The 23,846-nt window shown below is 42.9% G+C and overlaps 1 protein-coding gene and 1 long non-coding RNA gene across 3 annotated transcripts in view; both read left to right on the top strand.

The window, feature by feature from the left end:
- Positions 1-3,952: 3,952 nt before the first annotated feature.
- Positions 3,953-9,589, top strand: LOC308583133. The gene is made up of 3 exons (XR_014006073.1): positions 3,953-4,187; positions 7,382-7,598; positions 9,531-9,589. It is a non-coding gene; the product is annotated as an uncharacterized lncRNA (long non-coding RNA).
- Positions 9,590-10,511: 922 nt separating this feature from the next.
- Positions 10,512-23,846, top strand: part of PLB1 (phospholipase B1) — a 107,847-nt gene continuing 94,512 nt past the window's right edge. For both annotated transcript variants that reach the window (XM_081186352.1, XM_081186353.1), the window contains exons 1-11: positions 10,512-10,562; positions 11,470-11,528; positions 14,841-14,878; positions 15,691-15,734; positions 15,992-16,073; positions 16,765-16,816; positions 17,842-17,916; positions 19,061-19,123; positions 20,310-20,392; positions 21,800-21,878; positions 23,026-23,130. In XM_081186352.1, the coding sequence (XP_081042478.1) occupies positions 10,529-10,562; positions 11,470-11,528; positions 14,841-14,878; positions 15,691-15,734; positions 15,992-16,073; positions 16,765-16,816; positions 17,842-17,916; positions 19,061-19,123; positions 20,310-20,392; positions 21,800-21,878; positions 23,026-23,130 (714 nt within the window). In that variant the 5' untranslated portion in view covers positions 10,512-10,528. The remainder of the gene's footprint in view (positions 10,563-11,469; positions 11,529-14,840; positions 14,879-15,690; positions 15,735-15,991; positions 16,074-16,764; positions 16,817-17,841; positions 17,917-19,060; positions 19,124-20,309; positions 20,393-21,799; positions 21,879-23,025; positions 23,131-23,846) is intronic.

A 23,846-nucleotide genomic window follows, 5' to 3' on the forward strand; every position in this document is an offset into this window, starting at 1 on the left:
GGTGTATGAAATCTGTCTATAAGCAAGACTGAAACACAAAAATTGAACTCAGTAGGAAGGGGAAATCATAAATAAGCAGGGAGATAAGTTACATGTGATTCCAAACAACATCCAGGTGCTTCGGTACATATGTGTTTGTTTTTTTGGATCATGAGACGTATAAGTAATAAATGGCCACCAAATAGCTGCAGAGCCTTCCAGGTTGGCCATGCCTCATTGTACTTTCAAATTAATTCAACGTTCATCCTGATTTGCTTGCACGAAGTGCATGTGTTGGCAAATCTATGCCTGGTCTTTATTGAGCATTCATTCTGATTGTGTGTTGCTGCTTCCCTCACACCCGCCAACATTTCTCCAATGAAAATAGGGACGTCCCATTCCGTAGTGAACATTTTACTATTTATACCCCACACATCTTACTGGGTTGCCCCAGCCACACTGGGCAGCATCCAACATATATTAAAACATAATTAAACATAAAAAACTCCCTATACAGGGCTGCCTTTAGATGGCTCGGGAGTAGGTTTGAATCCCCACGACTGGGTGAGCTCCCGTTGCTCGGTCCCTGCTCCTGCTAATCTAGCAGTTCAAAAGCACGTCAAAGTGCAAGTAGATAAATAGGTACCACTCTGGCAGGAAGGAAAATGGAGTTTCCGTGTGCTGTTCTGGTTTGCCAGAAGGGCTTAGTCATGCTGGCCACATGACCCGGAAGCTGTCTGCGGACAAACGGCGGCTCCCCCGGCCAGTAAAGCGAGATGAGCACCACAACCCCAGAGTCATTCAGGACTGGACCTAATGGTCAGGGGTCCGTTTACCTTTACCATACCCTGCAACATTTATCTGATGAAAATAGGGACATTCTTTTACTCTGCTAACTTGGAAAATCTTTACCATTGGTCTGCCTCCCACTCCACCCAGCACTCCACTCCAGAAAACATAGGTGTTTGCAATCAGATAGATGCAAAGTGTGACATTCAACTTGGTGCGCATAGGCCCCGAGATGAATAATACGTAATACAGTGGTACCTCAGGTTAAGTACTTAATTCGTTCCGATTTCTGTTCTCATCCAGAAGCAAAGTTCTTAACCCGAGGTACTATTTCTGGGTTAGCAGAGTCTGTAACCTGAAGCGTATGTAACCTGAAGCGCATGTAACCCGAGGTACCACTGTACTGTAATAATAAAACTTGTTGGAGGTGCGTAGAATTCTGTCATTGTGTCCAGCAGATGGCAGTAAAGTTCTTGTGATTTCACTTCTGTTTGGTTACTGGAGGATATTTTCCTTCGCAGTTAAAATAAAAATAAGCCCGATAGAAATTAGTTTCTAGAGTGAAGATATTAAGGACGGAGCTATCATTTTTACATTTAGCTGCCACAGATCTACGGGGGAGAAAACGTTACTGGACTAAATTGGCCTTTGGCATGATCCAGCAAGGCTCCTCTTGTATTGCCAGCCAGGACAAGGGCCTGTCTATGTTTTTATTTTCCAGTTGTTTTTCGTTTCCACGGGAGCTCCGCTTGAGCCAAGAGTGAGGTGGTGTAAAAAATAAATCCAAAATAAATAACTTGAGCCATGGAGACGCAAACAGGGCCTCGACTTCACCTATCTACCATGATAACCTAAGCTTAGCAAAGCAGGCAGAACCTTCCAGATCTGCTTTCTTTTATGTGTCCTGAATTGTTGTTGTTGTTAAAAAATTTATACCGTCCTTCATCCGAGGATCACAGGGCCATTTACAACATAAAAGCACAAAAATATACACCATGATAACAAACAAAAGCAGTTTAAAAGGCCATGGGTTGTTTAATTAGCCAAAGGCCAAAGAGAAAAGGAATGTTTTTGCCTGGCGCAATTCAGCTTCATTGGAGTTCTAGTGTTATAAGAAGGAGGGAGAAAAAAACTTTTCTCTTTCCATGCCATGAATACAGTAATTCTATAAATTTCTATCATGTTACTTCTTACATTTCCTCTAAACCGAAAAGTCCCAAATGGTGCAACTTTTCCGCATTGGGAGGAGTTGCTTCATCACCCTGACCATTCCCCCCCCCTTTAAGTTGAACAAAAAACACTGCAGAGGTAGAAAGATGGAAATGGGGAGAGGTTGTGATGTGGAATGAACCACAAACAATATTCCTGCATAGTGGGGACTAAGAGATGTATAGCAAAAGTGGGGAAGGGCCATAAGCTCAGAGAGCTGAGAGAGAACACTGTCTGTAAAACCCTGGAGAATGGCTGCCAGTCAGGGTAGAAAAAAATATTGCGCTCATAGATTCATAGAATTCTAGATTTGGAAGGGACCCTGAGGATCATCTAGTCCAGCCCCCTGAAATGCAGGAATATGTAGCCTTCCCATACGGAGAGTGAACCTGCAACTTTGGTGTTATCAGCGCCACACTCTAACCATGGACCCAGTGGTCTGAGTCAGTTTAAGGCAGCTTCCTAAGTTCCTATGGATCCTGTGAGCCCTCTCAGACTTACACGTCAAGGCTGGAAGAATATAACCACTCAGGCGTCTCAAGATTTCCCTGTCCTTTCCACATCTCATAATCAACTATCTTGTTTGAATAGCTATTTGGATGGCTTATATGTGTTTAAATTAGGATTGATGGATTTTTCTTATTTTTAATGGGAGCTCAAGTTGTTGTTTTTCCTCTCCCCCCTCTCACTTTCTTCTTCCACATTTGCAATTTCCAAAAGGGGTTGTGGTGTGAGGCTTTGGGGCTGCTTAATCCCTTCTCGTACCTGCCATGCTGTTGTACTGCTGCTAAGGGAAAGGAAACTTATATATATATTTCATGCCACAAGATTGAATTAAGGGATCAAAAGCTTCTAACGTTCACTGGGTTATAGAATCCCATCTGGGTTTATTATATTTAAGCCCCTGAGTGTGTTTACACTGCCTTGATATTTGGTCCCTGGAATTCTAATTTTACAGCAGACCTTTTGCTTTGAAATACTGCTCTGCCCTTCTCTTTCTTGCCACCTAAATTGTGCTGTCTTCTTTTTTTCTTGTAGTAGTTATGGGAAAGGAAATGACAGAACAGTTATTGGGCCATATCCATCATGTTGCTAAAGCCCTTGCCATTTCCTCTCGGCTTCATTTGCCCTCGCCAGCTGCATGCTGGGAAGGATACGGATCTCAGGTGGGTGCTGTGAGGAACCTGCTGTTCTGACAGACTGACTGGGAAGGAAATGTTTCCAACTGGTGGCATAGTCTGTGGGCCGTCTCAGGCATCGCCTGTAAAGGAAGCAAAGCCCTTCTGATGGGAGAAGGTGCTCATTTAACATGCACAGAGAGAACATCAGGCAACACTTTGGTGTTCCTTCAGGAAGATCTGGAGCCTAGCTGCCCGGTGGGGTTGAGGAGCAGGCATTTTCAAGGGATCAGAAATATAGGAGCTGAAAATGAAACCCAAAGTAAGGAGGGGAGTAGGCAAGGCAGATCTAGAGCTAGATTCGGGGAAGACTGGCACGGCCAGCCCTACCACTGGACAGAGTGCTTCTTCTCCCCTTTCTTTAAGCTTAAAATTGCATTTTTACTTTGCTTATATAAGGCAACTAGGCAGGCCACAAAATATGGTGCTGGTGAGACCCCACCAATCTTTAGGTTGCCCAGGGATACTCGCTTTGGTTTCAATATGCACATAAACAGCAGTCTGATTGTTGCTTTCTGTTGGCTATATGTCTTTCTCTCCCCCCCCCCCCTTTTCCCTCACTGGAGCACTTAAGACCCAAGAATGTATGATGTGCCTATAGAAAACAAATCTGTGTTGTGAATTGTCCTAAGGCACTTCATTTTAAATCCATTTACTCCCCAGCCCGCATTGAAAGCTTTTACTAGCTCCAGAGCAGCACACTGCATGGATAGACTGTATTACCACAGCAGAGGGCGGGGGGAGGTGGGTGGGTCAGGGCGGTGGGATGACCCTCCAGCTTTCCCCTGAGATGTTCTGTATAATCTCCACTTCTGTTGAGCGTGTTGGCCTTCCCAATGTCCATCAAGGTCAAGCAGACTTGAATTTTCCCATGATGACCCAAAAAGCAATGGTGCAAGAAGATGAAGAAGCTGGGTAAATGACATGGCTCCAGCTTCCTATGCTACACAGCTGAGGCAGTACATTTCATTGCATCCTTGGGAGAAGAGTTCAGAAGACGGCGAATGACCCATTGGATGGAAATGCTGAAATGTAAGTACCACCTCCACTTCCTCCACCTTCCAGCCACAAGGCTGGCCCCACCATTAGGCAGAGCGTGGAAGCTTGGGTGGGGGAGACATGTCCCCAATCAGTCATTCCCATCCTCCTAGCAGCAGTGATGCTTGCTTGTTGCTAGCCTGGGCAGGCCAGCTGCCTGTGTTGCCCAGTTATTGTCTTCTAGTACAGTATTCTTCAATGCTGGGTCTTCAGATGTTGATAGACTACAACTCCCATAATCCATGCCACTGGCTGAGCTGGAAGCTACCTTGAGTCCCATCAAGCCAAAAGGAGGGGTATCAGCTTCATCTTCATCTTCATCTTCTGGTGAGGGATGATGGGAGTTGTAGTCCAATAACATCTGAGCACCCAAGGATGAAGAACACTGTCTACTACATTGTAGACAGCACTGTTGGGAAAGTAAGTGGACATGCATCTCAGAAGGAATTCTGGGTGCACATGAGGAATGGGGGAGAAATTAAATCAAGTTCACTTTTAAAGGTAAGCTTACCTAATTTGCGCTTACTGGAACAATACAAGAAACAATGCAGTTGTTCTTCAAAATTCGCAGTTCTCTGAATTTTTCAGTGCTGTTTTCCAGCCAGGTAATGTGTACAGAAATGCACCGACTGGGGTAAAGTATGCCTAGAAATGAATATATATTAGTGAAAATGACATGCAAAAATGCATATTCTAGAGCAAATTGCTTTGCAAAAATATGTAGCATTGCGAGTTGGGAATGGGGTTAGGCTGTATGCCTGAGTCCCTTCTAATTCCTGAATCCAGCAAGGGCTAAAATCGAATGGAGGATTCAATTGCTAGAATAGCCGGGCCAGCTTCTTGTTAATGGCCCCCTAAGCACGGGCCATCAAGGTAACAAAGGAAGTGGCTCTGTGCCAGAGGAAAAATGTGGGGGGGCCCCGTCTCTCCAGTGTCTGGACTTTTCTTTAAAAATTTGCAAATGGATGTGGAAATATGCAGAACGGAACTTAAGACTGGGAAAATGAAAAACTGAGGGAAAGTGAAGCTGATGAAGTCGCCCATCGCTAGTGCATCTGCAATGCTTTGCTCTTATGATGCACTCTGGTGCTGCTGCTGCTGCATGGAGCATTTGTTCGACTGGGCAGCAAGCAGGCACTGAGCAAGCTCTGGTGAGGTATTGGAGGATGGAAAGATTTGTGTGCCCTGCCCTGTGCTCCCTAAACTGAGCTGCTGTGCTCAGTGCAGGGATGTTGTCTGGTCGTCAGTGCTGAAGTAAGATTCAACTGCCAGTTGTTTTGGCTTCTGCACATTGAATGGGGTGGGGGTGGTGGGGCCGCACACACCCCTAATTGCCCTTTTCCGCAGGTGTTAAATGCCCTGAGCTAGTCCCTTCTTTGTAGATGATCTCAGGGAATATTAAGAGGAACTTTTCTGGCAATGCAGCTGTGCCACAAACTTCTCTGGCGTCTCTGCATTGAGCTAATGTTTTAAAACCTTAACCTAGTAGTGAACTCAGCAGTGGAGCCTACTTAGGTTATGCTTGTGATTAAGAACTCTTGAAACAACCTGATCAACGTAGAAATAATTTTGCAGTTGTGAAGCATTCCTGTAACCTTTTTTTTTTGCTATTGGCTTGCTAGCACATTTTTATTGTTAACATTTATTCTTAATGTCATACTTTTGGTATATTGAATACATATAAGTGTTCACTCTACCACTGTATGCTTCTGGGTTATATTAAGACAAGGCAGGTATTGCTGTATCTGAGCCAGTATGCGGTATTAATTAGAATAGGGACATGGGTGGAACTGTAGTCTAAACCACAGAGCCTCTTGGGTCAGCGGTTCGAATTCCCACGACGGGTGAGGTCCCATTGCTCTGTCCCAGCTCCTGCCAACCTAGCAGTTCGAAAGCACACCACTCCCAGTAGATAAATAGGTACTACTGCGACGGGAAGGTAAATGGTGTTTCCGTGCACTCTGGTTTCTGACACAGTGTTTGATTGTGCCAGAAGCGGTTTAGTCCTGCTGGCCACATGACCCAGAAAGCTGTCTGTGGACAAACGCCAGCTCCCTTGGCCTGAAAGCGAGATGAGCGCCACATCCCCATAGTCGCCTTTGACTGGACTTAACCGTCCAGGAGTCCTTTACCTTTTACCTTTATTAGAGTGTCGGACTAGGACTTGGGAGATTTGGGTTCCAATTCCTGCTCAGCCATAATAATAATAATGAAAAAAATTAATTTTATACCCCACCCATCTGGCAGGGTTTTCCCAGCCACTCTGGGTGACTTACAACACATAAAAAATTGATAAAACATTAGACATTAAAAATTTCCTGATACAGGGTTGCCTTCAGATGTCTTCTAAATGCCAGATAGTTGTTTATTTCCTTGACATCTGATGTGAGGGTGTTCCACAGGGTGGGAGCCACTACTGAGAAGGCCATGAAGCTGACTGGGTCATCTGGGCCAGTTGTTGTCTCTCAGCCTCACCTACCTTGAAGGGTTGTTGTGAAGACACACTGGGGAGTGGGAGAGCCATTTGCAATATCCTGAGCTCCTTGGTGGAAGGGTGGGATAAATAAAAATGATGAATAAAATTGAGTAAATAAATAATTCTCATGGCAGAACTATTACTGGTGCTCCTTTGCCAAGCACAGCGCTGTTGCTGCTGATAAAACAAGCCCTCCCTTCTGCTTAAGTGTTGTTAAACCCTGCAGGAGACTTCCTTGCAAGAGCTCACTTCCTTTACCTCATTAAGATAAGCAAGGCAGACTTTTCAAGAGTTCACTTTTAAATCTGTGCCTGGGGATTTACAAATCCTGTATAGGGTTTATCTTTCTTTTAACATCTGATGAGATATGCAAATGCAGCTTGGCATCAAACAGCTTGGTACCATTATGAAGAAGTTTTCAAATACAGGTGAGCAGAGGAGTGTAATGAATGCAGCATGTGTGGATTTATTGGGTGGGCATATTATGGGATACTGACACACAGAAAAAGGGAACTTGCAAAGCAGTTCCTGCCTGCATTTGAAGGGCAAATTAGTCTCTCTCTCTCTCTCTCTCTCTCTCTCTCTCTCTCTCTCTCTCTTCTTCTTCTTCTTCTCCTTCTCCTCCTCCTCCTCCTTCTAGGATGTAACAATGTGTAAAGTACATTAAGCAGTGGCATTGAAATGTTAATATTTTATCATTTTGCTCCCATAGCCTTCTTTCTCAATGGCGAAAAGGGCAATAAAATTTATGACAGCTGAGTTATCTGCTCACCAAGGTATAAAAAGCAGTCAGAAGACGAGACCGTTTCATGACCACGCATAGGTCGCTGTAAATCAAAACTCACACCTTTCCAGGAGTGTTCATTCATAAAGGAAGGAACGAAGCATGAAGAAGCTGGCATTCTCCCTCCTGTTGGTTTTTGTCTTAGGTAAGGCCCTGATCACCTGTAAATGTTCTAGATATGATGCCTTGGTCACCTCCAGACTTGCTATTTTGCAGGAGGGATTCAATCGCATATCACGTATAGGGGGTCCTCCAGACTGAGGTAGAGTTTTTAGTGGGCAGGTGCATTCTGTAAGATCTCTCTCTCTCAGCAATCACTTGTGACTGGGTAAGATTGTTTTCCATTAACACAGTCTTAGTGGTGTGTCTGTAAATGACTGTGGAGGCCCTTTCTGGATCCGCACATCCTTCTACAGTGGGGACAAAGGTTTATTAACAAGTGTTGGATCACAAGGAGGATTTGATGTGATAATAGTGCATTAGCAGTGAATTGATACTAGACTGACCACTCATCATTTTGCTTTGTTCACTCAACACATCTCTTTACCCTGAATTTGACACTTGATATGCATATTTTTTAGGACCCAGCTTATTTCTGTGATTGCAAATTGTTTTAAACCATTTTTAACATGGTGGCTTAATTGTTGCAATGCACACTGGGACCTTGGATGAAGGGTGCATAAGTACTACGACTACACTAATTCTGCAATGCTTCTTCAGTGTTACACATTTCTGCTGTCTGGAAGGACATTGTGGTGCTATAGTGCATCAAAGGTGGAACAAAAAATCATCATGCACAATAAAAATGATGTCGGGGTCGAGGGGCTATGTTTGTGCAAATAAGGTAGATGACAGTGCTCTGGTAGAACACGATTGTTTTTAAATTTTGGTGGGTTTGCAGTTAGGAAAGTGGTGGGGAAATATCTGCACAACAATCTGCACACTGTGTAGAACAGTGACTGATTGACAGGGAGACATATAACCTCTGTGTAAACAAATTCAGGATGAATGCTCAATAAGCAGGTTGTCTGGAGGAACCACTTATATTGGGACCTCCAATAATCAACTGGAAAAGACAGAACAAAAAGCAAAGCCTCTGGAACTAAGAAGATGAATGGCAATTTAGGATCTGTGGACAAGGGCCATATCAGACATTGGAGGTGCAGGGAAAGAGATCTATGATTAGGATCTCCCACTTCCCTTCTTTTTTTGGAACTAATTTGATGTATGCTGTAGCTACTTTGAAGCCTGAAGAAGTGATGCTTTGGGAATAAGGTATTTTACCCTTTCCTCCTTTGTCATTCCTCAACTCCCCCCCCCCCCAATTCTCTATATCCAAGATGGATGTCTGTGTGTTGTAAGGGGGAAGAGCAGGGACATGTTGCCTGTGACCATGGGGGCAGATTGCTGATCGCTGCTTTCCCCATCAGGAGTTTGAATTACCACTGGATTTGAAGTGTGGATATACTCAAATAAATAGCACCATGTAGACCAAATCATCTAAGCAATTTTGATATTAAAAGTTCAAAATCAGAGTTACCTGACAGAATTATAATGTTTTTCTTTAGACTAGGAATGAGGAATTTATGGTTCTGCAGATTTTGCTGGACTCCACCAGTTCCCATCAGTCCAAGCCAAGGATGATGACTGGGCAGCTGGTTCCCTATCTCTGGGTTAGACAAATTATTCTCTCTAGGTCCAATTTTTACAGCACAACTGTCCTTTTTCCTTCTTCAGATAATAGTTTGCAGTGGAATCCTATGCATGTCCAGTCATACGTTAGCCTCATTAAGTTCAATGGAGCTTCCTCCAAGGAAAGGATTGAAATCATAGGGTCGTAATCATCTCTACTTGAAATACAGTGAAAAATACGCAGGCTGTTATTTAGCTATATGCACATGTTTACCCTCTCTGTTTGCATCCTGTGATTTACTAGTGTTAAAAATGCCTCTGACATTAGCAAATGAATGCATAAATTCACAAAAATAAAGCAGCCATATGCATCAACAGCCATAGATTGCAAGGGGGGAGGGGGAGCAAGGAAATAAAACAAAACCCATATTTCTTCGTCTTCTAGGGACTGCAGCTCATGTTCTGACACCCAAGAATGATACAAAGGAAGAAATGGAAGCTGAGGCAAGTATCTGTTTCTGCATGATGGCAGGAAGAAAGGAGTAATTGATGTTTCTCAGACTTTACGAACTTAGGCTTTCTTAAAACTGAGTTTTCCACTTGTGGCCCCAGCCTAGCAATAACTACAGGTGAATGCATGGAGGCTCTTGCCTGCAATTCTGTGCCTGCAGTCTTAGGTTTGCATGCATAGATGATAGCCCCTCTGTCGAGACCTCTTCAGAGCTACAATACCAAGCCTCAGCTGCTGAAAGGGAATGAGGAAATGTCACAGGATCATCTCCTATCATAGAACTTTATGTTCTAAGAACATGAAGTTCTACGACATGTTCTACGAGACCCACCCATCTTATGGTCTTATGGTTGTGTGCTATCTCATCTTTTCATTGGATGGAGATATAGCTAGAGTGCAAGGCCTTGACTGGTGGGAGAAGGATCCATCTTGACTCAGAGAAAGATGTTCCAGGGAAGGAGAGGGTCCTCAAAGCAGCTGAGGATCCCATTCCACCACAAGACATCATTCCTTGACTCTACATGTCTCCCAATGACCAGGAAGGTCCACCCCACAATCTAGTGGCTGGAGAGTTTTCAAGGCTTCCTATTTTCTTTCCTCACAGCTAAAGGATAGCTGGAATAGACGTGGGTCTTATGGGAGATGGAACTTCCAAATTCAGACTGGAAAGAGAGAGTACCTTTTAAAAATGTGTGTGGAAAGTAACAGCAAATATTTGACTTACAGAGCGTGGGCGGCCATATTGCTGCCTCTTACTTTCCAAAAATGATATTGTATTTCATAGCAATGTGGTCTTCGTTTTTTATTTCGGGGAAAGAGAGCTCTCAGAAAGCTCATCTATAACCATGCCTCGGTTCCTTTTATTGCCTTACCCTAAATTTTGTTTCTAAAATGCTTGTTTCTTCTTTCAGCCTTTGCATTTCTCCTGCAAGATGCTAAGTTCCCCTCATTCATCTTCATCTTCAGGTATCTGTTTTTGAAATACATATTAGAGCAGAAGAAGACATTCACTGAGTTGAATACGAAATTTGGGAGTTATGCTTACTTTCCCCTCCCAAGTCTTAGACTGTATACACAGCATGCATTTAAACACCCCCCCCCCACCATTATAAAATCCTAGGAACTGTAGTTTGTTAAGGATGCTGGGGAGGTCTCTTGGGAATACAGTTCCTAGGGTGTGTGGTTTTTTGGGGGTGTGTGTGCTTTAAATGTATGGTGTGTATGGAAGCTTAGACAAACTTTTTAAACTGTTATGCTACAGTCCTTCACACACGTACCTGAGAATATGTTCCATTTAACTTAATAGGGCTTATTTCTGAGTAGACATGTGCAGGACCGCACTGTATATAATGTACAACAGTCAGACCATATGAAAATAAGACATAATGGAACCTTATTTCTCAACAATTTGGGGTGGGGGGAGAATTTGGTAATATATTTTAGAGTTCTTGGTTCACTTTTCTGGATGTCAAAGAAATGGATACTTTGAGTGTGGGATTAATATATGTGTGTACTTGTGCATTAATTAATTGATTTATGGATAACCTCTTACATGATGTGTCTCAAGGCAATTTACAAACAGCATAAAAGCAGCTAAAAATAGTTACCACTTCATTCATTTAAGTAGTCTTCAGCGCTAGTCATAAGGTAAGCAAGCAAGCATGTGCACACACACTTAGACTTAAAGGATAAGTGCAATGCTAAAGATCTACCGAGCTCTTACAGTTTTGTGAAAAACCTTTCCGAAAAACCCGATACAAATGCTAGATATTAATTGTATCTTCTTACACATTACTTCCAATTCGATTAATGCAAATAGACATTTGGAAAACTGCTATTTTTCTAAACTGCAGTCCACATTTTATCTCTACAGTTCATACTTTGAGTCCATCGGACATTAAAGCAGTTGCTGCTATTGGAGGTTTTGGAAATGTGAGTATAACGATGAGCGCTATTGGAAAAGGGATCAAAGGTAACATGTTCTTCAGGAAAACTGTATTTAATATGAATGATGTTGACTGTGGTGTGAGGTTATAGTTTAGTATAGAAAATAAAATAAAAAGTGGCCCCCCATGTTCCATGGGTAGTTTGTTCCACCTCCTGTCCCCAGCACTAGGGTTGCCAACTTCTGAGCTGGCTCCTGTAGCTGTGCCTTAAATAGCTGCTTGATCTGCAGCAAGCATTTCTGTATCTCCAGCTGCCTATCTTTTCCATCAGCCTCTCAAACCAAATACACCTGAACGCTCTGACTTTCTTCCCAAGTCCTTCTAATATGCTCACTTTTCCCATTGCCAATACAGTGGTACCTTGGTTTACATATGCTTCAGGTTACAGACTCCGCTAACCCAGAAACAGTACCTCAGGTTAAGAACTTTGCTTCAGCTTGAGAACTGAAATCATGCTCTGGTGGCGCGGCAGTAGCAGGAGGCCCCATTAGCTAAAGTGGTGCTTCAGGTTAAGAACAGTTTCATGTTAAGAACAGACCTCCGGAACGAATTAAGTACTTAATCCAAGGTACCACTGTAGAGGTGTTCACACCTGTACAAAAAAAGTTGAGCTGCACATTCATGTGTCATATTCAACAAGTACACAGTCTGTGTGCCTCTTCACATAGCGGTTGAATATACAAATAAACATGCGTACATTCTTTTCCCACAAAGACTTGTACATGTGTACAGAAGCAGGCTGCACATGTTTTCCGTGCAATGTGTGAACAGGTCAATTATGGTGATGGAATCTGTTGAATGGGCATGAAGCCTTGTATTTATTGTCTTCTTCGTTTCATAGTCAGTCCGTCACTAAGTTGCGCAGCATCTCCCTTTACCACTGATCATCTGGCTGTACTCAGGTGGGCCACCCAGCTGATCTGCGCCAACCAGTTGGTCATAAGTGGATCGGCTGGTTGGACTAAGACATGGCAGTGGGCAGAAGTTTAAATAATAATAATAACAACAATAATTTATTATTTATACCCCACCCATCTTGCTGGGCTTCCCCAGCCACTCTGGGCGGCTTCCAACAAAAGAATGCTGAAAGCCATGAAGCTCCAAGCCCCATGGCTCCTTCCTCTCAAACCGTGCAAAGACAAAGAGGGTGAGGGGGCAGAGTGGCCTTGAATCCTGAACAGCCTACCCCCCCCCCACTAACTGGGCATCCCAGTCCTGGTGCCAGTTACCCCTTTCCTGGGAGCCACCAACTTGCGTGGGTGGGGGGAACTTGTCCCAGTCGAAGACAGGAATACCATCACCAAGTTTGTAGCAGCCTCCCCCTTTACATTGCAAATATATATATGTGGCTCTTTCCCTCTGTCCCTCATTCTGGCTACTGCTGTGTTCTCCTTTCTGATGGTTTCACTTCAGCCTCCTTGCCTCTGTCCAGAAAGAACACTGTGGCAAAAATCTGAGTCATCTTCTAGCCCAGAGGCCACCTTAATCCAGAATCCTCTTTTCACTGTGGCAAAAGCAGATTCCTCTGGGAAGCCGCAAAGCAGGACATGAGCGCAAGAGTCCTCTCTCCAATGATGTTTCCCTGCGACTGGTTTTGAGAGGCATATTCTGCTTCTGACAGTAGGCTTTGCATGCACATCAGATATTCTGCCACTGAGCTATGGCCCTTCCGCTCAGTATTTGATGACCTGTTACAGAACCAGGAAAACTGGCAGACCAAAACACAAAATCCACACATAAACCCCAAATCAGTTATTCTCAGGACTTCATAGAATTGTAGAGTGGAAGGGACCACAAGGGTCATTGAGTCCAAACCCCTTCAATGCAGGAATCTTTTGACCCTGAGATTAAGAGTCTCATGCTGAGTTACAATCTCCTGTAACATTCAGCTTCAGTAAATAGTTCAGGGTTGGATTAGCAGGGCGACCAGTTGTCCCAGCCTGCTAGTCAGCTAAATTGTCTCAGGAAGGCTCCCTGCATATTCTCTGGTTTGTTTTTTGAGATCGATGGCTATAGTAGACTTATTCCACTTGCCATCTGTCACTGATTCTTAAAAGGGCACAATAATTCATGTTGACACTTGATAGCAAAGATCATCCAAGCGTCACCTACTTAATTAAGGAGAGATATCAGCCAGTTAATCAATAGTGGTTGGCAGGGTGGCATGGGCAGCAGGGTGGCATCACTCACCTGGCTTCCCAATGCCAGGGTTGCTAAGGAGAGTGGTGCAGCAGTAGGAAGGTCAGGTGCAGGTGATGTAATTCCACACACTGGATTTGGCATTGAATGTCTAAGTGCATATCAACATATTGTATGAACATGCCAACTTTCAAAGAAGGTTAGACAAATTGAACCTAAGCACTGTTGAGTTTTTACAGAATCCCTTTCCTGCATCAATGCCACCCTCATTTTCCTCAGTCTGCTTCTCCGCCTTCCTAAGATTCCTCTTACAGTGGTACCTTGGGTTACAAACGCTTCAGGTTACAGACTCCGCTAACCCGGAAGTAGTACTTTGGGTTAAGAACTTTACCTCAGGATGAGAACAGAAATCGCACGGCGGCGGCGGGAGGCCCCATTAGCTAAAGTGGTACCTCAGGTTAAGAACGGCTTCAAGCTAAGAACAGACCTTCAGAACGAATTAAGTTCTTAACCAGAGGTACCACTGTATTCAATTGCCTACTCTCCACCATTCATTTGATCTCTTGCCCCTGAACACCCAATCCCTTCGATTCACTAAACTCTGGGACCCTTGCCCATTTGTTAGCTTCCCAGTGTCTTCCCTCGCAGAAGGTAGCCTGCAAACATCTTGGTTCAATTAACACGCCAAGCCACTGCACCGACTTAGCCAAACAATGCCCAAAGCTCCATTTGTTGGAGCCCAATCCAATATAGAGGACTGAATTATACACATGCTCACATTTGTCTGTTTTGTAATACTGAAGCTTCACCCTCACACACACACACTGAACAATAGGCCATAGCAAAACTTCACAGAACTACAGACAGGGCAGGCAGCCTTATTAAAATCACATTTGACTTATTCCTGTGCTAGATCTTAAAATTACTCAGCTTGGCAATGCTCTCTTTCCTTTTTTTAAAAAAGGCTTTTAGTTTTACAGGCAATCTCACAGGTCCACCCCCCCCCCCTTCCCACCACTATAGACAAAGTAAGAAAGGTTTACAAGAAAAGATGCAAAGTTCTGTTTTGGTCATTCACAGTGTATCCTTCAGACACTGACTAGACAAGGTGTGTTTGTTTTTAGTCCTGATGCATTTATCATTGTATATTTATTTACAGGTGGGGGGCACCAAGTTGGAGCAGCCAGACCTCCAAAGGTACAACTTTTCATTATGTCCATAAAACATGTTTATTACTAACTACAAATGTGTTTCACAGTTGCCATGTGTGCCAGTTACTTTAGGTAAAGGTAAAGGGACCCCTACCATTAGGTCCAGTCATGACCGACTCTGGGGTTGCGGCGCTCATCTCACTTTATTGGCTGAGGGAGCTGGTGTGCAGCTTCTGGGTCATGTGGCCAGCATGACTAAGCTGCTTCTGGCGAAACCAGAGCAGTGCGCGGAAACACTGTTTACCTTCCCACCAGATCAGTACCTATTTATCTACTTGCACTTTGACATGCTTTCGAACTGCTAGGTTGGCAGGAGCTGGGACTGAGCAACGGAGCTCACCCCGTCACAGGGATTTGAACCACCGACCTTCTGATTGGCAAGTCCTAGGCTCTGTGGTTTAACCCATAGCGCCACCTGTGTCCCGCCGGTTACTTTACCAGCTGTGAAGAAAGCCTGACGGTGACAGGCTGGAGTCAGTGCAGAGGGAAACCCTAAAGATGTGGTTTTAGTAGCCAAGAGAAAAGTGTCTTGCTGTTAGGCCAAAGAGGAATTCCTCCTACTTTACAATGAAGTCATGATCCAGAGACACTGGTGGGTCAGATCCAAGAGTTAAAACAACAACAACAATAACAACAACAACAACTAGCGAGTCACCTTTACAGTCCAGAAGGCATGCCACACAAGGCAAAAGGGATGGGGGGAGAGAAGAGGGAAAAAAGCAAATTCAAATGAAAACACCTTGTGTTTCATGCCATGACTATTTCAGATACGAAAACATGAATTGTTTTTGTTTATAGCACAGAGAGGGATCTTATCACGGCAAGCATGAAAACGCTAACAGGTATGACTTATAGTTTAAACTTTCCCTGTTCTATTGACTGTTTGACTTTGCAGATGAGATCTCTCTTTAATTTAATCTATTGCCCAACACTTTATCAATAAAAATACATATTATTTCTTGGCAACCAAAGGCCCCTATTCCCTGCTTTCTACCAACCCAAACAAATAAACAGGTTGATGGTTGCCCATTGTCATCTCATGTTCCTACAAGCAAATCCAGAGCCCACAAATTTACTGAACTGGGTGTATGTCTTGCAGCTCTTATTAGCAGGTTTAATCCTTCCGTGCAGTATTACTCTTCCCTTCGAAACAGCAGCGCAGTGCCAAGAAGTGGGACCCTGTAAGTTCTATTTTTATTTGCTACTTCGTATTGAACTGGAAGGCTTATTTGGGTGATAAAAGACACAGCAAATGAAAACTTTCTAGTTTCACACAGCCAAGGAATGTACAAAAAAACCCACTCCACCTTTACTAGATCATTCCAGTGACCTAATTATTTTATAGACCAAATACCTGGTCTGTTGCCTTCTGCTCAGTACAGTTCTGCATAGGAACTACATAGAAAACAGTCCTCTAGCTTTCTGCACTAAACAAACTTCTGCCATAGGTACCCACATTCTACCTGAAGAAAAGCAGAACTGCATTCTGTTCAAATTTAAAATGCATGATGGAGACATTGGCTTTCCTCGTAGCCTCTCGGGTGGGGAAGTGGGGCAGATTGTCATCCCAGTAACAGATGGGGAGGTTTTACTGTGCTGTGTTCCAATAAAATAAGATAAAAAACCGTCCCTGATGCCTATAATTAACAAATGCTGCTTTGCACTTTGGCTGAAGTGTAACATTCAGTTCGGCCTGAGATTTTACTTTTAAAAGCATTACTGCCTCTAAGTACTTGCAGGATCAAGCCACATGACCTCATCAAAAATGATTAGAAAGGCGTTATAGATTTTTTATGCTGTTAGCATTTCATCTTTGTGCCTATAAAGAATAAAGGCTTGTTTGACGATTTCCCCTTTTCATTTGTGGTGCAGAGATCTCTTAGATCAAGCTAAAGGAATTGTGAAGAACATGAAAGGGAGCCAGGTATGTATACCAATGCCAGGGCCGTCTTACCCGTAGGTGCTAGGGGTGCAGGGCACCTGGGCGCCGGGCTCTCAGGGATGCCAGGCCGAGAGTCCGGGGCCGAAAGTTGAGTCCCAGGAAGAGCCCACCTGTCGGTTGGAGCGCTGCGGTGGGCTCTTCTGCTGCGGGCAGCTCTGCGCTGCGAGTTCAGGGGCGACCGAGCCAGTGACTGAGGAACCAGGGGAGGGGGTGCCGGGTGGATCTTTGCACCCTGGCGCCACATATGCTTAAGACAGCCCTAACCAACGCTATAGACCAGTGAGCAGTTGTGGCCCACAAAGGTTTATTTATGTTTGCGATTGCCTCTCGAATTGATTTCGCTGTTGCTGACGCAGGGTGTGTGTTTTTTGTAGCGAAGTCAAAATGGTGCTCCTCCCCCGCAAGGGCTAATACTTTATAAAAACCTCCCTGAAGCATTCAGACACCAGTAATTTCTCACATCTACCTCCCCACCTCCAAAGCGAAGATGATACCACCTGAAGAAAGGTGGTTTGCAGGGCAGATATTGCTGGGTGTTCTTAGTTGGAAAAACAGCACACACCAAATCTGGTCTACTTTGGGGGGTTTTTTAACTAGAAACCTGGGATCCTGTAAGTGGCATTAAATGCAAAACAGTGGCTGGCGGGGGTCAAGCTAGATGCAAAATGGTGGCTCAGTGGGCAGAGTCTATTGCCAGCTGCATTTGGACTTCTATAATATATGTTCAAATCTATTAGTAGTAGTAGTACTAGCGTTTACCCATCCTTCACCCTACGTTAAAACCCAATATTAAAAATAGTTTAAAACAACTTAGAATAAAAAGAATAAGGTGAGTCCTAAAAAGAGACATGGATTCCACATTATTTGTGTCAGAGCCAAAGTGAATAAACTTCCTATTGTACTAGTCCTTGTTTTGCTGGAATCCTCCACTCATACACACCTTGATTCCTATTCCCTTATTAATCTGCAGTGTGACAGTTGTTTTTCCTTGTGCTCTTACCCTGCAGCAGACAGATTACCAATGTGACTGGAAGCTCATCACAATTTTCCATCCATGTCCTTTCCAAGTGTCCATCTCTCAGGTAAGAGTCCCATGTCTTGACTTGCCAAATGGACCAAGGAATTAGCTTCAATAATATGGTTTAAAACGTTGATGTTATCATGGATAACAGCTCCACAGCAGATCATATCATAAAAAGTGAGTCATTAAGGTGCTAAAATATATTTATTTTTCTTCCAGCTTTGTCTAGAATGTACAAGACTCTTTCTTTTTAAATCTAGTCCTCTTTCCTATTTCTTACCTTGTTTCTGATACCTCTGTATTCTCTCCTTTGCCTGCCCCACTGAGCCATTCAAGCATTCAGGGGGATCTTATTTCCTCTGCTCTTGATATTTGAACATTTCTGCTTTTCTGCATACTGTTAATCAATTTCACGAATACCCCCATTTGGACATTGTTCAAATCAATTGAAGGTGTGCGTTATTTTAATTTCTGGTTTGCTTTTTCCTCCCTGACAATGCTACACATTTATCCTTGGACCATACAACTCCTTCCAAAGAACAAAGTAAAATTTTCATTTCGGGTCTTTTACCTTTGTGTGCATATTGCACCAAACAGCCTGTGTTATACGGCAGGCTCTGCAACATTCCCTCCTCAGGGCTTTAATCAACTCTCTGCAAATTACTTTGTTTGAAGTCTGCAGAGGTGATAACTGTATATGAATATTTGAAAGGCAATAGTTGCTCCCTGCTCCCCTCTCTCATTCTCTAAAATTCATAAGAATGCAATCCTCAAACTATTAGCTAAGGGCTACTCATCCAGTGATTAATCAGTCTTGGGAAAAGCCTAGTTCAAATTGGATTGTCTGCTCACCTCTTGATTGCTTCATCTCAAAGTGCTGGAAGAATATAGATCAATATATTGCCCCTGGGTTCTTCTGTTTGGTGCCATTCTAAGGACCTCTTTATGATACGTAAAAACATTAGATTCTCATTGCAGAGTTGATGGGCATATTTCAGTTCTATGTAAGGTCAGAGGCCTTTCATTTTTGAAAGTTGTGATTCTACCTCTTGCACCAATTGTTTAGTCTGTAGTTCCCAACCTTGATTCATTCACTTGTTGGTGAATGCTGGGGGACAGCTATTTTGTCAACCTTTTGTTTGGCATAAAAATGAACCATCACCTCCTCATCCACTCTCTAACATAAATCCTTTCACTTCCAACAGACAACTTCCCACCTTGACAGCATAAAACAACTTGAAGAAGTCTTGGATTTTTTATATGAAGAAGTAAGAGCTAATTCATAGATTTCAACACCTTTCTTCTCCCCCTCCTTTTACAGTATAATGTCTATAAAACAGAGAGAACCATTATAACAGATGAAATTTAAAAGAGGAAAACAAACTACAAAATAGGCATGTAGAATGAGTGGGTATGGCTGCACATGGTTTAAAATAACAAGGACCACATAAAACCTCTTCCAATACCTGATTCAGATAATAGAATCATCGAATGGCAGAGTTCGACTAGATGGGTCATCTAGTCCAACTCCCTAAACTGCAGAAATCTCAGCTCAATGTATTAGTTTGTTTATGTAAGGCAGTTATATATTGCTGTTTATAATATCCATCTCCTATTTTAGTTTGCATTGCAGTATAAAACAACTCCCATAATACACACACACACACACACACACACACACTGGTACCTTGGTTTTTGAACGTCTCCGTTGACTAACATTTTGGTTTACGAATGCTGTAAACTCGGAAGTAAATGCTTCGGTTTTCAAACATGCCTCGGAAGTCAAACATGCCATGCGGCTTCTGCTTGAGTGCAAGATCCTGAGGAGGCCTAGCTGTTGGCTGTTGAGTTTTTGGTTTTTGAACGTTTCAAAACTCGAACAGTTTTCCGGAATGGATTATGTTCAAAAACTGAGGTACCACTGTTTGTGTGTGTGTATCTCCAAATCAAATTCAAATCAATAAGCAAATAAAACAGCAGACTGGTGATGTTGGAGAATACCAGTGTAAATGGGAGCAGAAACTGCCAATATTCATTTATTTGTCCCTTGTCCAGGAGAGAAATCAATTGAGGGCCCATCCATATCTTGGCTTTATGTGGACTGTGAACCCTTTGTGTGTCGTGCAATCCCCCCTCAACCATGATGCATGATACAGCTACTGGCGTCCTGTACTTTCTGCTCTCCAAATCCAGAGATTCCTATTTGCATTTCCAAAGCATAGGGAGTCTCCAGATTTAGAGGGGAGAAAATGTGGGGCAGCAGTAGTTGAGGGAGAACACTTCATGGAGAAAGGGGAATTAAGAGAGGCACAAGGGAGTCACAGTCTACACTGAGATATGGATGGACCCTGATGAATACAAGTGGTGCAGACATTTAAGAGAAAATCTTCTGGTGAAAGTGAATAGTCCACAACTGCTAGCTTTTCCTAATCATTTTTTTTTTAATCACTATAGATGCCCAAAGTTTTTGTAAACCTGGTGGATTCTCCTCTGCTCACAGTCTCACCTCTTCCACACAATGATCAGAATTATGTCAGGTAAATCCCATTTTATTGCAGCTGTTGATGAGCCAAGAGCTCTCATTGTGTTCCTTGCTGAGGAGTGCTCATTTTTCTCCAGAGGCGTTTTGTGACAGGGATATAAGAAGATTGCTGTACTGCATACCAAATCAATAGTCATCCTGATTGCGCTTCTGAAAGGGTTCACCTTGGTCTGCCAAATATCCGTCACCTCAACTAATCACAACTTACAAAGCAGGCTGCTTTCTCTATGTTGGAAATTAGGACCAACTGTGGGAAACCTTCCCCTTTGACCCTACTCAGGCCATTTTGCCAAACTTTAAAGTCGTTTGGTGAATCAGCTTTCTTCCACTACCCACATTTTACGTCACCATCAAATAACAGATTCTAGTTATTTATTTGGATATACCTGTGATAGAGTGATGGAAGTTATATACTTTTGGAGTGCTGGAAGTTATTTCTGCAAACCTCTGAGAACTTTTTACCATAGTTAGGGGAAAACACGCCACATTATGTCTGATTTGGAAATGTTTTGATATGGGTGACTGAAAATTGTTTTTTGTATGTCAAATTCTAAGCTAGAGAAGGAGGGAGTGAGACTCCATGGAATTGCAATGAGGGCTTATAGGTCATGTAGTCTGTCCTCCGGCTCAATCAATACAAGAACCTCAGAGTTAGAGGCATCCCCAAGAGAATTTTTGAGAGGACCTCAGCAGCTATGACAGAGTTGCAGTTAAGGAGATACTGGTCATGTTCTTTCCAGCACAATGCAATAGCTTCTTTATCTTTTAGAAGTGTGGTACTGTCTGTTGAGCGTATGGGGCATATGCCATGATTCATTGTGCTCAGAATGCTAGCAAGGAAGTTATACCCAGTTCCACATTCAATAGAGTTTGTGCCTGCAAAATTTTTGAGGGGATGCTTCATTTCCAATCAATGGGTATAATTACTGATATCGTGTAACTTTTTATACCATAAATGCTTCAATTTGATTTTGTCCTATATTCACTCTGATCTTATATTCTTCTTATTTTAATTCAAACAGCAGAAAGGCCTTTTCTTCTACTGTGCAATAAAAAGTAAATAGTGTTATGGTTTATCCCCCTTCTCCCCATTTTTGTTGCCCTATAGCCCCTCTGGATATTAATCATGTGGTAGCATTGAGGAAGCATCACACAGCAAATTCTAGCAGCATAAACCCACCATGCATGCACTGCTATTGTGTCAACAACATGTTGCTGAATACCCTTGCAGTAAGACACCAATCTGGAGAAGCCCTATGAAACATATACGTTTCTAAAATGCATATGAATCACAGCACAAATCTCTCCTCTCTATGTTTCAAAAGACTGCATGTTTATGAAAAGCTACAGCAATTTTTATTTCATTTATTTATGTTTTGGCTTGGCTTTTGCCAACTTCCAGGGATATTCTCCTCAAGCCATGCCTTTGTCCCAACGATTGTTCCAGTCTGGAGGTGGCTGTGTGGAGATGGTCCTATCAGGTGAGCACTGTGCAAGGGAGAACTCACATTCATCTGTGTATATCTGTCCAAAAATTAATTTGACATGACATCTAAATAGATTTAGAGTCTCAGATCCCTTTAACGTTAATCTTTTTAGGATCACATATGTATCCCTTTCATGTTTGTATTGCATTCTTCCTCCAAGGAAGTTATGGTGGCAGGGAAATGATGAATAAATTTGGTTTCCCCTCTTCAAGCAATGGAGTTGGCCCAAGATCAACTCTGTCCAGCTCAGGAATCTCAACGCAGATGCCAGTGTGCCTACAGCTCTTGCGCATTATGGGCCTCCAAACACAAATAATATACAACCCTTCCTCTTTGTTTTCAACATAAATCTATCAGTTATGCAAATTGAGTAAAGCTGTCTAGTTTGCATAATGCATTTGCATAAGGTATGCTGCCTTCATTATTTCATAAGAATTTTGTGTCAGCAACCGAGGTGGGGGGGAGGTGGGAATATATTTAGGAAGCTGCCTTATACAGAGTGTAACTGTTCATCCGTCTAGTTCAACATTGCCTATGCTGACCGGCAGAAAAGGTTCTTTCCCAGCACTGGAGGTGCCAGTGATGGAGCAAGCTTTTAAAAATGCCCTGCATATCCTAGTGATACATGACAGCTGAAATCCCAAATTTTTCAAATGGTGTTACAACAACTGCAGAGGGGAGAATTGAGGAACTGTGCTATCCCAGCTGTAGCTAATGAAAGCTCTGTTTGCCAAGCTGGTTAATTATGTTGTCTCTACTGCAGAAGCATGTCGGAATATTTAGCAGGTGGCAAAAGCTGCCCATATCCTGCACTGTTGGCTAGCTGGGGTGTTCCTGTTTCTGAGCTTTATGCAGGGCCAACCACGTGATCTAATTACTAGGTTTCTGCTCTTTCTAAGAAAACGGCCTTATGCAATTCACCTCGCAGCCGCTGGGTCGTTTCCTAATGGTTGCATAAGATGCTTTTTCATGGAATTACTTTTGTGTTTTGACTGTATAATTTGATTATTCTGGCTTATTAGCAGTAGAGACGGCTCTGAAACTCATTTAAGCCATGGGCAAATCTGTGCATTGTGCTATGTTCTCTGTGGTTCAGGGACAGAGTTCATCCTGTTAACTGTTTGCTTATCCTTATATGCAGAATTCTTTGGAAAATCTGCTGGCATCAAGGAAGTATGGCCAGAAGGATGATTTCGCTGTGGTTCTCCAGACTTCTCTGCAAGAAGCAAATATGCCTCTTGCAAAAGTGAGTGTGAGCTATGGTTGAGGTGTTCCTTCTGGGTAATACCTGGTGGTCCTAGAAAAATAACTGTACCTTGAAGAGAGTAATCAGACTATACGATTTTTGGCCTGCAAGGCAAATCAGTTTTCCATGTGTCAGGGAAGGCAATCCATGCAATCTAGATGATTTTTATTTTCTTCATATGAAAAAGGGAACATGAAAAACAGCAAACTATTTTCCCCTTTTGAAATATGTATAAAAAAATTAAAAAATTGTCCAGTAGCACCTTAGAGGCCAACTAAGTTTGTTCTTGGTATGAGTTTTCGTGTGTATACACACTTCTTCAGATACCTGTCCATGCATGGTATCTGAAGAAGGGTGCATACATATGAAAGCTCATACCAAGAACAAACTTAGTTGGTCTCTAAGGTGCTACTGGACATTTTTTTTATTTTTAATTTTATTTCTACTGTGTCAGACCAACACGGCTACCTACCTGAATCTATTTCCCCCTTTTGTTACCTTGACATTCTTTGAATACAAGAAGTTATTTTGTATTGTATCAGATAATTGGTCCGTCTAGCTCGCTATCATCCACATTGACTGTCAGTGGCTGGCTAGGATTTCAGCCAGGGGTCTTTCCCTATCTAGAGATGCCAGGGATTAAACTTGGGACCTTCTGCATGCAAAACACACCCTCTACCATTAAACTACAGCCCTTCTTTTTGTGAGCGCTTATA

The sequence above is a fragment of the Podarcis bocagei genome (genome assembly GCF_964188305.1).
Source record: "Podarcis bocagei genome assembly, chromosome: 3".
Classification (NCBI taxonomy): domain Eukaryota; kingdom Metazoa; phylum Chordata; class Lepidosauria; order Squamata; family Lacertidae; genus Podarcis; species Podarcis bocagei.